Source organism: Sciurus vulgaris, assembly GCF_902686455.1.
Source record: "Sciurus vulgaris genome assembly, chromosome: 15".
Taxonomy (NCBI): domain Eukaryota; kingdom Metazoa; phylum Chordata; class Mammalia; order Rodentia; family Sciuridae; genus Sciurus; species Sciurus vulgaris.
The window spans coordinates 86,866,120-86,882,318 of NC_136476.1; the positions used below are offsets into that span (position 1 = coordinate 86,866,120).

The window sequence follows — 16,199 nt, forward strand, 5'->3', positions numbered from 1 at the left end:
TTTTCTTACAGTTCTGGAGGCTGGAAGTCCATGATCAAGGTGGGGCTGGGCTGGTTCCTCCCGAGACCTGTCTCCTTGGCCGGTCACCTCCGTGTGTCCTCATGTGGTGGAGAGAGTGCTCTGGACCCTCTTACAGTCAGACTAGGGCCCAGCCTATGATCTCATCCAACCTCAACCACCTTCCATCTCCAGTACAGTCAGGTGGAGGGGTCAGTTCAGTTCTAATGGACCCATGAGCTGCAACACTCTGCGGACATGCTGGCACCTGCCTGTGGGCACAGAGCTCGAAGTTCAGGGAGAGGGAGCTTCCTCTTGGCCTCTGCTGTCCACTCACAGAGACCCTCTGGGCTCTGGAGGGAGCCTCTGAATTCCTCTCCCCAAAGGATCCCACCTCTCTCCTCCCCGATGGGCCATGGTGGGGACCTGCTCCCAAGGGACAGTAGCACATGTCTTCTCTTGAACTCCATGGGGCCCTGTGGACACTGGGGCCACGTTAGCCTTGGAAGGAAGTTTTGGGAGGACAGGACACCACTGCGCCCTCCCAGCAGCCGCACACCACAACCTTCAGTGCTGCAGGGCCAAAGCAGAACGACACGCCCGGGTGTCCCCATGTCCCTCCCAGGGCCCCTGAGCTGCAACCAGGGGCAGGGCGATAGGGCAATGCTGTGACTAACCCAGGAGAAGGGCCAGGGCCAAGAGGAAGCAGCCCACATGAGAATCCCGGGCTCTGCCCTGGCGTCCCTGCTGGTTGCACAGCTTCTGGCCTCCGCTCTTCCTCTACAGGTGACCCTGGGCAAGCTGTATGAGACCCGGAGCAATCACCTGAGGAAATACAAGCTGCCAGTGAAGCTGGACGCCCTCTGGCACATGCCCCACTTCCGGAAGGTCAGTGTCCCCTCCGTCGGCCCCTTCCTGTGCACAGGCTGGCTGCCGGCCACCTTCCCGTCTTTGTCTCTGCCTGTTGTCCAGGAGTTCTGCGGGCTTCTCACCGGTTGGCATAGCAATGGCAATAGCAAGGACTAACAGAGTTTGAGCACTGCCTGAGTGCCAGGCTCTGAGCTGCTCTTCGCTCAGATTCCTCCCGGGCACCATCCAGGGAAGTTGCTGCCTCCCGGCCTGCTCTGCAGACAGGAAACAGGGTGAATGCTGGGCGGTGGCCGGCCTTGGGCCGATCGCAGGCTTCTCAGGCAGAGCCAGGTGTCTGTCTGTCCGCCCGGCGCAGACACTGTCCAGGCCAAGCCTCCAGTGATGGGATGCACCACGTCTCGTGCCCAGGCTTGCCCTCCAGAGGGGAGCAAATGGCACAGGCAGCTGACCCAAGTATGACGGAGCCAGACCAACCTGGCCAAGGGTTCGGGGGTCGGCGAGCTCTGGCCTCAGAACTGAACCCGTGTTCATTCAACTGTGTGGCCCTGTGGCTCCTCGATGGGGGTCCCCGTTCAGCAGCCTTCAGAAGGGGAAGGACAATGGGAGCGTCAGGAGCATCACAGACCAAGGGAAGTGGGAGACGGAACCAGTGGCCACAGAACGGGGAGGGGGCTGCAAATGCTCAACTCGGGCAGAGGGAGGCTCTCTAAGAGGCCACCAGGGACTGGCCAGGCCCCAGGAAGACAGCTGCGCGCGGCGGCGCTCCTGGCTGGCCCGCCTGGCTGCCGTGTTGCGTTAAGCTTCAGTTCAGACAATGAAGGGCGGCTGGCTTCCTGAGTCTAATGCACTCCAACAAGCTGCTGAGCTTTGCCGGGAAACCTGCTTTGTCCCCCTTGATGCGGCCTCTCATGTCCTGCCCAAGTGGCCTCCATCAGCATATGTCAGTGACCATGTGCCCCGCCGCCCGTCATCCAGGCTGCCGCTGCGCTCACAGCAAATGTCAAGGAAAGAACACGACCAGGTGCCATTCAGGGGTGGCAGGGTCACGGCCACGCGGCTCCCTGTGGCACCTCCCTCCGTGGCCGTGCCAGTGCACGGGCCTCGTTCCTCTCTCTCCATGTCCCAGGTTTGAAACACGCCCCTCCTCTCCGCTCCCAGCTTGGCAGCCCACAGCCCTGCCTGGCCCCTCCTTTACCTTTCCTCTCCGCTGCTCCCTGACGTCCATGGGGAGACAGAGGCCTGGCGACATTGCCTCAGTGTGTCCACAGGCACGAGGTGCCCTCTCTGGGGCTCTGCTCTTACAGCATGGACTCCCGCGCCCCTTCGTCTCTGACTTAGAGTTCGACACTATGAACAGGGAGGGTGCAGGTGGTCTCCACTCTCCTCCCCTGCAGAGCAGGGACAGGCCGGCCGTGCAGGGGCCATGGAGGGCTCCATGCTGGGCGCACTGTCACTAGTACCCAGGCCCTGCAGGGCCATCCCAGGCAGGGCTCCATGTGCAAGAAGCAAATGCTTCTGTTTTCAAAAGAGGGGATTTGTCTCAGCAGAGCGTCTCTCCGGGGGTGGACGGCTGCTCTAGCGCTGTTAGGAGCAGTAGCGAGCCTGGAAGGATGACTTTTGCTCTGTGCCAGGCTTTGCGTGAAGCCATTTTTGTGGATGACTTCATTTCCTCCTCAGAACAAGCATCTGGGCCCTGCAGGACGGTGCCCTCCTCCCCCTGGAATCCAGGACTTGTGACAGTGTGGCACGCACACACTCCTATTGTGCCACAGAAACAACGGGACAGACAAAATGCAAGCCCTGGCTTTTGGGGTGTTTCTCCTTTCTTCTGAGGATGTCCCTGGAACTCTGCAAGCGAATGCTGCAGTCACTCCACCCCTCAGTCCAGAGCCTGGAGTGAGTGGGGTGGTGCCAGGGGCCAGCCCAGTAGAGACCCTCGACCCCCAGGGTGCTGCTGTTACAGGCTGTATCACCTGCAGTCCTCTCCGGTGGGGACGTGACTCTACAGGAATGGTCACTGCGCCCCGACTCCGAGCCGAGTGCTGGGCGTGTTCATCCGCGGCCATCCTGTTCCCCACCCCGCTGGTGTGGAAACGGGCTCACCTGTGTTGGGGTCCAGCCCAGGGCTGCCTAACACCCAGGCCTCTGAGGCGCCCCCTCCTGGCAGCCTCTCTCTTCACCTCCGGAGGGCGCCTTTCTTCCCCATGGTGGCGCTTAACAACGTGACCACTAATTAATTAACTGGGTCATGTTTTCATCTTCCCCAGCAAAACGTTAGCCCGCGAGAACCATGGCTCCGGGTCTCCCATTGTGTCCCCAGAGCCCAACAGGATACCTGGCATAAATGATGTGGTCTGTGGAATGAACAAATGAGTGGACAGATGAACGAAGAACTGAGGGCATTAAGGCCTCCCCAGGGTCCGACAGACCCTCCCCAGGTGCCCACTGCCCTCCCACCACTGCCTTGTCTGGTCTGAAGGCCCGCCAGCAGCCAGGTGGGGGCCACTGGCCTGTGTCGTGCACGGAGCCTTGGGGCCTTTGTCTGGGTCTTGGGGCTGCTGATCCGCTGCCCCCACCCGGCCCCATTGTGAAAGGAAACAGCGCTTCCAAAAAAGTTGAGCCTGTCACAGTGATGGATAACCTAAATGGACTCTCCCCACTCCCGAACAGATGTCGACGCTGAACTCTGTCAGAAATAATTAAACACCTTTCACATGGAAAAGCAGCAGGCAGGGCGGCGGCCACCCAGGGGCCCGGTCACCGCATCGCAAGGGCTGCTCTCTGCTCCCTCAGCCGGCCACGAGGGCTGCTGCAAGAGGGGCCACCGGGACCCCCACCCTGCACTGCACAAGCCACTTAGGGCGTGAGGGGAGGACTGTGCACTGCTCCTGTGGGCCCTGCCGTGTCCCAGGCAGGCAGGGCTGCCCATTCTGGTCCCTGCAACCAGCAGCTGCCACAGAATGGCCACACTCAGAGGGACGGTCGGTGGCAGCAGGTGGGCCTTCCAGCCAGGACATTCACACTGGGCGAGAGGCCTGGATTGTGGAGCCCCAGTCTCCGCACCTGAACCTGGGAGGGAGGAGAGGTCCTGGAAGGGCCCTTCCAAACCAAGACTCCAGGTTCCAGGCTCCTAGGCAAGGAGCAGACCCCAGGCCCAACTGCACCACCAGGGGAATTGCTCCCACCCTTCCTCAGGTCCCCAGCTGGGGGACGGCCGTGAATTCATCTCCCACTACGAGGCGGAGGAGCCTCTGGGCCGGGGCTGACACCCTCTGCACCAGGTGGCAGGGGGCTCTGGTGCCCTCGGCAGGGTGTACTGTGGACTGCAGGGTAGGGCTGTGGCAGGGGCAGGGGGGGGAAGCAGGGGACCTGCGTGGAAGTGACCCTGCCACTCCCGGCCTGTCGGGTGGCTTTCACTAACTCACTTCCTCTTCCATGAAATGAGCTAACGATGCTCCCTGGCAGGACTGCTGGAGGAGCTGGTGAGCGCACGTGTGTTCGGCGTTTAGCAGAGCCTGGCCCACGCTGAGCTGCCAATCAGGAGCAGCTGATTGGCAGTGAGAACAGTGGAGGAGATGGCTTGCTCCCTCCCCGCTCCCAGCGCTTCCTTGAGCACCCTCGTGCCTGCCTGCTCTCAGCACTGATGACTCCGCCTAGGAGCCAGACGAAGGCCATCACTGATGCAATGGGGTGCTGGCATGGATGGACAGCAGCTGCACAGGTAGACGGATGGACAGGGAAGTCTGGAGCAGCCTGAAGAGCTGGAGACACACCAACCTGGGCCGGCCGCCCCTAGTGTGTGTGTGGGTCACCTCCTGTAATGATAGCCCTGTCCCTGGGCACAGCTGGCCCTCCCTGCCTTCCAGCAGCCCTCCTTCGGCCTATTGAGTGGCGTGGTCACTGACAATGTCTCTTTGCTCTTGGTTGTGACTGCTTCTGAACTGTGTGGTCTCCGGCCACCTAATTGTAAGCCATGAAAAGTAGCTGGTTTATCCTTCTACCCAAAGCCACCAGGGCGACTGCTCCTGAGGCTGGGTGGTGGCCATGAAGGACAGCTCAGGTCACCTTGGGAGACTCGAACAGTGGAGCATGCAGACTGCGGAAATCCAGGCTCTCACCTGCACTGAGTGACACCTGATTAAATATTCCCAAGGGAAGAACCTGGGTGTGTGGCCCCACCTGCACAGGACACCCTACGTCCCTGTGTCTGCACAGCACCACAGACGTCTGGAAGGAGGGTCCCCCACATGGTAGGCGTGGTGATGGAGTGAGGCAGTTTCTTTCTCTGATGCTGTTTCCGGCATGCTCTGAATTTTTGAACCGAGTACATGTCACTCTGGTCAGGCTATTTTTTAAAAACTGTTTTTTGAGGATGGAGATTCTTCCCAGGGGTTTCCCCATGGTCAGCCCTCCTTCGAACCCAGTTCTCTGTCTCGTCTCCAATGCTCTCATGCTGCCGGCCAAGGCCAGTCTCTTACATGCGCTTTCCATCAGACACAAAGGCCAGTGTCCAGCCGGTCCCTGGGCAGTGGAGACAGCTGGCTTCCCCGGGCCGGCTCTGCATGGCCAAGGCCGTGCTCTCACGGGAGACCCGCTTTCCCCTGGAAAGGCTTCGCCCACGCACCCGGCACCTCTGCAGGCAGCACTCCCCTCCTGCAGCTGCCTGGCCTCTGCAGCGCGATCCCCACATTACATAGTCGTTCAGCCACCAAAGTATGAACAAATGGACGGCATTTTCATCTGGCTTTCGGTTTCAGCCCCACTGCTCCAGAATAATGGTCCACGCCATTAAGCTAACAGTTTGATTTACAGGCTCTTGTGCTCTGGACGCTGGGATCAGCCTCTTCTCTTTGTGGAAGACTAACCCTGCCATGGGTCTCCTGGGCCCCTGGCTCCCTAACAGGAGCCGGAGATGGAGGGAAAAAAAAATATCAGCAGTCAGCCAAGCGCCGACACCCAGAGACTCAGCTGATTAGTGAAAGCTGCTGAATCTAAGAGAAGGATTTTCTCTGCCACCTTTAAGCTCTCTTACAAATCATGGCTGGCTAGAAAGTTAACTCTCTGGTAAACCTGGAGCGGCCTCCTGCCCTGTCCACCCACCACCTCTGCCTCTCCAGAGGGCTTGCTCCCTGTACGTAGGACGGGCTGTCCTCGCCAAGGTGTGCCCAACCCCAAGTCACACTTTTCAGACCCAGGAAGGGCAGATGCCACATCTACTGCCCCTCCCCAGGTCCCATGCTCGCTAGTGGTATATTTTAAGAATCCTGTCGCCCTCACACACTGGAATACGAATCATCCAAGGTTGCCAAGCAGGGTGCCGAGCGCAGGAGTGGGGCATGTCACACACAGAAACAGGGACAGGAAGAGTGACTCAGAGGCCCTGATGCAGTTGACATTCCTCCCTAAACACAGACACCCCTGTTATAAACCGACACCATGCAGAAGAGCTGACTCGCCCAGGGGACAGAGGAGGAAGCTTCAGTGGATCTACAAAACCCGGCACCTCTGAGATACCGAATATTTAAGCTCCTGCTCAGGAGGTGACATTGCTGCTCAAATACTGGCAACTCACAATGACTGGAGCTGAAGGTTTAGGAGTGGGGGAAAGAGGAAAGAAAGTGTGCAGGAGGAGCACTGGGGGACAGTAGCCAAGTTCCCTGAGCGGCAGAGAAGTCCTAGGGCACCGGTAGGGCCTGAGGCTGGCACGTGAGCAGGCCCTGTCCTGCAGCCTGAGGCCCCCAGCCCTTAATCCTGCTGGTGCCCAAGGACTTTCAGCTCCACCCAGAAGGCTCTTCTCTCCCATTGGGAGAGAAAATTCTACTTTTGTGTTGAAAGTCAACCAGAAAATAGGGCAGGGCAGCTTGCTTTAGAATCAGGTGTACACCTCTAATCTCGAGAGAGTGAAAGTCTTGTGGGGACTTTTGGGAATAGAGGAGACTTGGGGGGTCCCCAACTTCTTCCAGCTTATCCCCAAGCAAATAGCTCTTGATGAGCTACAGATTATACCTCGGGCTCTTGGAGGAACGCGGGCCTGTCCCCTCTGGAACAAGGTCCTCAACGTCTCCCTTGACTCCTTCTTGTTTCCGAGTCTCCCAGCTCATCAGCCCGTCCCCTCATGCCTGCTGGGCTACCTAACACATGGCCAGCGGCAGGTCCTCTCAGATGAACAGCACTTTGTGACTTGCTGGGATAACCCTGGGGTTCACGCAGGTCCAGGTTAAGTGAACGGAGTCGCCGTGAGACCCAGACTGCCTCTCTGGGCTCCCTGCAGGTGCCCTGTGCTGGAGAAAATCCACCGGCGGGAGGACGACATGGCAGAGGCTCCCTGGTCTCTTCCTTCCCTCTGCTCAAAGAAGTCCTGGGCAGTGATATCTCCAGTAGTACGAAGGGTGGGCAGTCTGACAGCAGCCTGGGGCTGGGAGTGGGTCACTGTAAGGATGGAGGTCCCTGAGGGCCACAAGGACAGTGACCCCAGTGTCTGCCCATCCCAAGTCCTCTGGCCTGGGTACTTTTGTGAACTGGAACCCTGTGTGGCAGGAATGAGGAGCCCTATCTCAGAGATGAGGAAGCCCAGGCTCCCTGGCTTACAGCACAAGCCAAGGTTAATGGCTAGCAAGGGGCCAAGGGGGACATGAACTCTGCCTGGCTGCTTCAGAACCAGGCCCTGGAAGAGCCAATAAATGCTAAGAACGTCCAACTGAGGTCAGAGGCCGGTAGGGCTAACTGCAGGGCAGGGGAAGGGAAGTGAGGGTGGTCTGGAGAGGGGCGTTGATGGTGTCCAGAGCATTGTGGCCAGCCCGGCTTGGCTAACTTAAGCGCTTGCAATAAACCCCACACTTCCCACTGCCCTGGAAGCCATTAGACTTGATGAAAACCCCAGCACCTTTTAAGTTGCAGCTTGGCTCCAAGGCTAGAAAGGAAAGCCATCAATCCCAGGTTCAGGCTCGCTGTGTTGGAAGTGGAGGCAGATGGAGCGCAGTAGGGCATCTATAAAGTGGGCGCCCTAACGGAGAGCAGCAAGTGCCGCTGTGCACACAGCGCTTGCCAGGCCGGGCCAGGCCGGAGGAGGGTGTTGGATGGCAGTCTGGCTGCATGAGGCCCTGGCCTCTGCTCCCACAGCTGAGTTGTCCTCAAACTTGCTGATCCTGGGGGCCTCGAGGACAGTCTACAGAGCAGATTCCAGGACCCCTTGCACCTTTGGCAAGCAGTTCTGCAGTTCGCTGAGTCGAGGTCAGCTCCACGCTCACAGCTGCCTGAAGTATACACGGCAGGGGTGATTTCGCATTGCTGTGCTGCCCCGTGGGGCTCCAAGAGGAACCCGGCTGAGGAGCTGGCTCCTCTGCTACACAGCCCTAGCCTGTGTTCTTCTCTGTTCTTCTGTCTTTGTCTGCTTGGGCAGCATGGCTTCAACACAGACTTTATCCTCTGGTTCAGGAGGACAGAAGTCCAAGGTCAAGGTGCCAGCATGGCTGGTTCTGATGAGGGCCCTGTTCCTGGCTTGCAGCTGGCTGCCCTCACTGTCCCCACGTGGGGGAGAGGGAGAGGAAGGGAGTCCTCTGGTGTCTCCCTGACGAGGGCACGAAGCCCATCTCAGCCTCATCTGACCTGATCACCCTCCTGAGCCCCACCCCAGGGACACCACTGTGGGGTCACGGCTTTCACATGGCTCTGGGGACACGACTCAGTCCACAGCAACTTCTGCTCCAGTTCAGTCCCATCTGCCTCTTTCTACCTCGTACCTCCTGGTTGTGCTTTTGGCTTCTGGAATCCTGTAGAATCGCTGCCCTACAGATTCCCTGCTCCTGCACTGTGCAGGTTCTTGATCACACCGCAGGGCAGAGTTCTCCATGTCAGAAGATGGAGCAGCCTTGCTGTCAGAGCAGGAGGGCCCAACACTGCGACCCTGGCTAGTGCTGCTCTCCACCTTTGTCCACAGGCATGAAGATCTGTCCCTTTGAAATTCTTGCATTTCTACACATTTTTAAACAAAATGTTGAACTCGTGCATGCAAGTCACCTGAATCATTTAATACAAGACTGGATGTGGAAATCCCCTGTGGGAGGGCAGCAAAGCTGTGGTTGGATTCCATATCACGAACAGCAAACATGGTGGCAGATGGCAGATCTTGAAAGCCGCCCTGGATGCTGGGCTTCGCATCAGGGACTTGGCAATGACCCTGGGGACAGGCAGGATGACCCTCACTTTGTAAGTGAGAAACCGAGGCTCCAGGCCACACAGCTGGAAAGTGATAGGGCCAAGATTGGAGCTCACGTTGGTCTGACTCAAAAACCTGTGCTCCTAGCCATTGAGTACTAGTGCCCTCCCTTCTACTGTGGAGACAATGAGGTCCACGTGATGGGATGTACTCCTTTGTGCCCCGTGTGGCAGAAAGTGAGCAACAGTTAGAAACTGTGTAACTTAGGGATCCGAGGGCCTCTACGCTTGTTTCACATAGTCTTCGACTTATGTAGCTATTGAGTACCTTATTTTACATTATGTGCAATCCATTGTGCACCTTCAAATCACCTGGAGACAGGGCATAAATACTGAAGACAATAAAACCACACCTCTTCCAAAGCTGAGCAAAGCAGATCAAGAGGATCTTCCAGATGCTTGGGTCTCAGGTGCATTTTTTTTTTTTTTTTTTTTTTTTTTTTTTTTGTGGTGCTGGGAATCGAACCCAGGGCCTTGTGCTTGCAAGGCAAGCACTCTACCGACTGAGCTATCTCCCCAGCCCTCTCAGGTGCATTTCTAAGGGCTCTGTTGTTTCATCCCAGACTCCTAACCCATCAATCAATCCATCCATCCATCTTTCCATCCACCCATCCATCCATCTATCCACCCATCCTTCCATCTATCCATCCATCCATCTGTCCATCCCTCCATCGATCCATCTGGCCTTCCATGCATTCAGTCTTCCATCTGTCTATCCATCCTTCCATCCTCCTTCCACGTGTTTATTCATCCATCCAACTGGACATCCACCCACCATCCATCTGTGTCTGCATCTGTCCAGCCATTTGTCTATCCATTCATCCCTCAAGACCCTTAGAGATCTCCTGTCTGCTGACATTTTCCCCAGAAGTGTCCAGAAAACAGCACTGACATCTTCTTTTCACTGAGGATATTTTGTTCTACTGTTCCTACTGTAACTTGATGCGGTCAGCCACATCAACCACAGAAAGGTTCTGTTCCCTCCTAAAAATACCAAAAAAATTCTTCCCGATCATTATTCCAGTAAGAGAAAGGGAAACAACGCCACCAAGCCCAGTGTGGTGCGTCCCACCCCAACGGGTGACCCCTGAGTGTGCCCCTGCTGCTTGGGCAGTGGCTGGGACCTGCTCCACAGCCTGTATGAATAAGTGATGAGGTGGTGACGGGCACCATGTGAGGGGGACTGCAAAGGGTATCATTTGCAGTCGAGCGCAAAATCAGACTGTCCTGGAGGAACTGCGTGCCACCTGTGAACGCAGTCAGGTAAATTCCCAGAGAAAGTAATCAAGGACTCCCCAACGTCTAAACTCAGCAGCGAAACTGGGCGCTCTGGAGTTAGAAGCTCACCAGGAGTCTGGTGTCCCCTCCAGTCCAGTGCTGCGTTGGAACAGGCGCTGGAGGTTCCAAAGGCTTGGCTGGTGCTCCTGGCTTCCCCCAGAGGCCCTCCCAACACACCACGGGCTGTGTGAGCTGGGGGCAAGGTCGACGTACAAACACCTGGACCTCGCCCAGATCTGGCCAGCGCCAATAAGTATTTATCAAGTGGCCACGGCATACAGGACATGAAGAACTGACGCGTGACGCCTACAGCCCCTGGCAGTGGGGGTCTGCTCCCTGGCTTGCACAGTGTGTTGGCACAGAGATGCATGCGCTTGGAGGCACTGCCTGTCGGGAGGACCTCCCGGAGTGGAGGTTGGCATCTACCATCTATTCAGCTTCTCCTCCTGGGACACGTAGGGCTCTTGACCACACACCACCAGCGCGGTGTCCTCCCCTGGGGGTGCTAGCCAGCCAACCCAGATGGCGGGGCCGCTGCCCTTCACAGAGGCTCCTTGGAAGGGTCTCCATCAACATGTCCCCTTCACTGACTCCTTCTTAGCTCTCACTGGGGCTTAAAGGAAAAGAAAAGCCCTGCTCTCCACTGGAGAGCCCGTCCACCATGACCTCCCGCACCCTGTCGCTCCAAGTGGGCTGGCAGGCGACGCGGGATCTGGGGCACCCTGCTGGAACACGCCCCTCCAGCCAGACTCTCGGGCCCCTCCCGGAGGAACCGAGCCAGCAGGCCCCATCATCAGGGCACCGAAACGAGAGGGAGCCCTTCCTGGCAGCTCGGCTGGCCACGTTTGCTGTGGACCCCCTTGAAAACAACCGCTGCGCTGCCAGGTGGCGTGGCCTCCCATCCACGCCTTCCTCAGACAGTTTTTGAAAGGCAAAAAGTCTGGAAAACATGCCGCCACCCCGGCCCATCACACAGAGGGAGAGGGGCCGAGCCGGGTGAGCGGGGCTGACGAGCCTCCTCACCTGGCCCCACGGTGCACCGCCTCCAATTAAATCAAAATGGTTTGTTTTTAATGGTCTTTTACACTGACAAGTGGGCGATCATTCTGGGCCCACTAGCTGTCAGGGAGCCGAGGCAAATCCTCCGCTGATAATGCCCAATGCTTCCAATTAGGAGCCGCGGCCGCTCCCGGCGCGCTAACGATTCCCCAGCCGCCCCCCAGGCCCCTTTGGCGCGGCTGTTTCTTCTGCCTCCTCCGCCGCAAATTACTGACACAAAACGGAAGGCCCCTCGTCTCCTCCGCCACGCCAGGCCCGGGCCCTGTTGGGTTTAATGAGCCGATGGAAGTTCTGTGGCTCCAGCACTAAGTTCTTTTCTTGTTTGACAGCTGCTCGGCTAAGGCGAGTGTTGACCTCATAAAAGATTTAGTGCTGCTCATTATTTTCTGTCAAGCTTCACAAGCGATGGCGGGGCCGGTTCATTTGCATCCTGGGGTGCGTGCGAGACAGGGGCGCCAAGGTGGAGTTGGAGAGGGGACAGGAAGGGGCCTTCCTCTCCTGGCATGGCACTTGGGCCTCTGCACAGCAGCTTCCAGCGTCACATTCTTCCCGGGACGAGGGTTTCAAAGAGAAGCCGAGATGACGGTGGTGCAAAGGCTCCGAATGGAGAGAAAGCCCAGTGCACCCTGAACTCGGTCCCCTCCACAGCCCGGCCAGGACAGGGGCTGGGCACCTGGAGCGTGCCAGCCAGACTGGAGGGAGGACAGCCCACACTTTCCTCACAGGCCCCGGGGAAAGCTGCTGCCGGCAAGCTTCCCCCACACTGCTCTGCACCCGGAACGAGGATGGAACGGTTTAAAAAGCAGAACCATTTAAAGAAAAATAAATGGCACGCATTACTCTCCCCAAGATGACGACCGGAGCATTTGTTAGTGCTTATTCTGTTCCGGCACCCATGCCAAATTGGGGCCGCTCTCTCACTAACAAGGCTCCAGGGAGTCCCAGCTGGTGCCTTTGTCAGCCCCCGCTGGCCTTCCCATCTCTTTCCTTTAATCTCTCTGCTCTCCCTTGCCTGCCACCTACCCACTGGCCACACCAGGTGCAGGTGACCTGAGGCTGCCTGTAGAGAGAGGCAGGCCCTGTATTCATCATTGCTACCATGGGAGACTGTTTTCATCTCTTAAAGCAAAACCCTGGCACTCTCCCCACCTGTGCCCATGGCAGACCCTGTTAATCAATCACCGCATACTTTCTTCATGAGCCTAGATTTGGCCTTGGAATATTTTCCAACAGAACGTGGTCATTGAGCACAGCCAGACTGCAAGAGCTGAAGCATGACTTAAAATGGAAGCCACATGCCATCCTAGCCTCGTAAGGACCATTGCAATGAATTGTTAAGTACTTCTAAATTCTGCCTTTTATATTGCATGAAGATGTTTACATAAAGGGAAATAAAAACACGGCACACCAAAGTAAAACAGATAAATTGGACTTCACCATAGTTAAAAACTTCCATGCTTCAAATGACACCCTTAAGAAAGTGGCAAGAAGACCTCGGGACGGAAGAAAGTACTTGCAAATCTGTCTGATGGAGAACCTGTACCCATGGACGTGTAAGTCATCTTACAACTCGGCAATAAAAATATAAGTAGCCTAATTTCAAAATGGACGAATGATCTGAATAGACATTACTCCAAAGATGATAAACAAACTGCCAACATGAAAAGATGTTCGGCATTATCAGCCATCAGGGAACGCCCATTGAAAGCACAAGGAGCGAGCACTTTGCACCCAGTAGGACAGCTACGAGGACGGCGGCATCCAGTGCTGGCAAGGACTCAGAAACAGGAGCCCTCCGGTGTGGCCGGTGGAATAAGAACCCGACAAGCACTCTGCAGCCACTCGGCAGCTGCCCAAGGCGGGGCAGAGCCCCACACGGCCCGCGGTTGTGTCCTAGGTAAACACCCAGGACGAGCGAGAGCACAGCAAAGCTCCTGGCGGCACAAAACGGAAATGACTCAAAGGACCATCCGCTGACAGCGGGATGAAGCAGTGTGGTGTGTCGCACAATCAGTATCATTCGGCCATAGGAAGGAACGAGGGGCCGGCCCCACCCAGGCTGCAAGACCTTGAAAACATCACGCGGTGGGAGAAGCCCTTCACGGCCCTCGCGAGGTTGGCTCCACGGATCCGAGGGGGGCAAAACGGCAAGCCACAGAAACCGGAAGTGGCCCGGTGGCTTCCGGGGCTGCGGGAGGGGCGGGCAGTGACCACTGATGGCAGGTTTCTTTGGGGGGTGATGCAAACATGCTGACTTAGGTTGTGGTTGCCAACCCGTGGACATGTGGAGACCTCTGGTTTACCGTGAATACACCATATCTCAACGGAGTTGTTAAAAAGAAAATCAGGTCCCTTGACAAATACCAGAGCTCACTTGGAAGAGCCGTGGTTGCCCAGGCCCCGTCTTTGGAGACTGCAACAGGGTCATGACTGACCACTGTGATGTGGCCACAGGCGATCGGAGGCTCTGGTGTGTCCTCAGCTCTCCTTCACCCCCTCTGCCTCTCGATTACCTGGGCCTAGCAAACGCAGAATCCAGAGCAGCAGCGGCAGGCGTGAGCGGGTGTGCGGGCGTCCAGAGCCAGGCCTGCCCGGTACTTACCTACCCACATGGAGCAAACGCTCGCACAGAGCCATTGTGGTTCCCATTGCTGCTGACTGGCCCCAGGAATGATCGGAGAGCACGGGGACAACTTCCAACTCCAGCGGATTGAGTCCCATCTTCAAAAGCACCCATGCCCGTGTTTTCTTCTGGCCCAGTTAAGTCAGCGGACATGTATCTGGCTCCTGTTCAGGGTTTGCTGCTTAGTAGCTGGGACTCCTTGGGCTGGTGTCTTGACCTTCCTAAGCTCTAGTCCCCTGTCCTGTGACATGAAGGTGGTTCCCCTTCAGCCCCAGCCCCAGAGGGTCATTGCTCCCCACTCGCCTGACACAGCTGTGCAAAGTGGGCACAGGTGTGGTTTTAGAGCCAGCCCTCAGCCTTGTGGGGAGACAGGAAGTTTGTTTTCACAGCCTGGGTTTGGATGTTCTTTGAAGTCACAGCATGTGTCAGCAGGGAGGGTCAGACTCTGTGTCCTTGCTCCATCTATTTTTGGACCACAGAGAAATTAGAGCCAGTAGCAGAATAACAATTTCGGGGACCAGATGTCTCAGGAGAGATTGTTACCCTCATTAATTACTTAAGCTACAACCTGCTACATCAGAGCTGGGGACCCAGTCTGCTCTCCGAAGAGGCCTTGCATGGATTTGTGTTCTGCTGGGGCCTCTGACCTCCAGCTGCCCCGAACTTGACAGAAATTACTGACCTGGGACTGATCCATAATTTCCAAGTGCCTCTCATTAGAGGAGACAGCCTCTCAATCTTTTGCAGCAAAATTTCTCTCCCAGTCACCTGAGCAGTTGTCACTTAAAAAAAACTAAACTAAAATCTCATGGCTGTCATTTTTTCCCTAAGCTCTTTGGCAGATTTATTTCTTACTTAAAAAAAAAAAAAAAAAAAAAAAAATCTGGGTATTTTCCCTCCAAGCCTTTCTTTTGCCTTCTCGGTCCCCAGACCTGTCTCAGGAAGGCTTGGTGTTGGGGGATCATTGACTAATGAGAGGGGACCAAGAGTCAGCTGGCCCTGCGGCAGGATGGGGTCAGAGGCCTGGACTCTAACAGGCGCTGCAGAAGAGCCACTCTGCCTGTCAATCCGCACGTGGTGGGCGTGGGCCCTCCTGGCCGTTCTGTGTGACCCCGCGCCTCGTCTCTGGCAGACACAAGGCCTGACCCTGTGAGCAGGCTCAAGGGCAAAGCCCCGTGCCCTCCTCTGGGAGCCCACGGGTGGGGCTGGAAGCCCCACCTGTAGCAGAGGCCTCAAGCTTCAGGAAGAGAAGGCAACATGCATCTCCCCGTCAGCAAGACCAGAGCGGCCAGCCTGGCAAAGCCCCTGCCTCAGGCCAGGGGAAGATGGCCGCAGCCGGCTTCCAGGGCGAGCTCTGGGTCTTGGGTGTTAACCTGGGTGTTCCATGAATCTAAGCCTCATGGGTTTGCCTGCCAGGGAGGAGCCATGGGGGGAGTTAGCAAGGTCAGGGCCACAATCCACTGGCTGCTGGGCTTCGGCTGGCGGCAGGACCCAGTCTTCAGGTGCAGTGGCCTGAGCCTCCAGCAGGTGAACCAGAGCACTGCCAGCTGGGTGGGCGGGGCGCTTCCTCCTGCTCCTCCACCTGCGTGTGCTTGAAGATGCCCGCCTGTTTTCCTGTCAGCAAGAGGGAAAGGTGCGGTCCTCGCTCGGCCCCGCCCTCCCAGGGCCACCTCTGTGCCTGCCTTTCTGCGAGACCCACGCAGGTGCTGCCCACCTGGGAAGCACCCACACGGTACCTGGGAAGCACCCACACGGTACCTGGGAAGCACCCACACGGTACCTGTGGCCGCCTGCTTCTGGTCCATCGTGACATCTGTAACTCTGTTTTCACACAAACTTGTGTTTCTGAGACTTGTAGTGTTTGTCCAGATAAGTCTGGAGCAGTGCAGTTGGCCAGAACCCTGCCCACTGCAGCGGCCTGCCACGCAGGGCTCCCAGGCTCTTGCACTGTGGCCACTGCCACTGAGGAGCTGAAGCTTGCACTTCGTACTCTGTCAGCTCATGAGACTTCAAAGGCCACAGGTACCTGGGGCTTCCATGCTGGGTGGAGCCTCCCTAGGGTGTCCGTTTCAGCTGACCAGTGTCCCCTGCCCGAGCTCACTGCCCTCCGTCCCCACTGATGGACTGGCTCTTGTTTCCAGCGCTCTGTCAGGTTATG

At 57.1% G+C, this 16,199-nt stretch overlaps 1 protein-coding gene across 1 annotated transcript in view; it reads left to right on the forward strand.

The window, feature by feature from the left end:
• Positions 1-16,199, forward strand: part of CFAP77 (cilia and flagella associated protein 77) — a 121,798-nt gene that overhangs the window by 100,743 nt on the left and 4,856 nt on the right. The window contains exon 5 of the mRNA XM_079111782.1: positions 784-885. Within this exon, the coding sequence (XP_078967908.1) occupies positions 784-885 (102 nt within the window). The remainder of the gene's footprint in view (positions 1-783; positions 886-16,199) is intronic.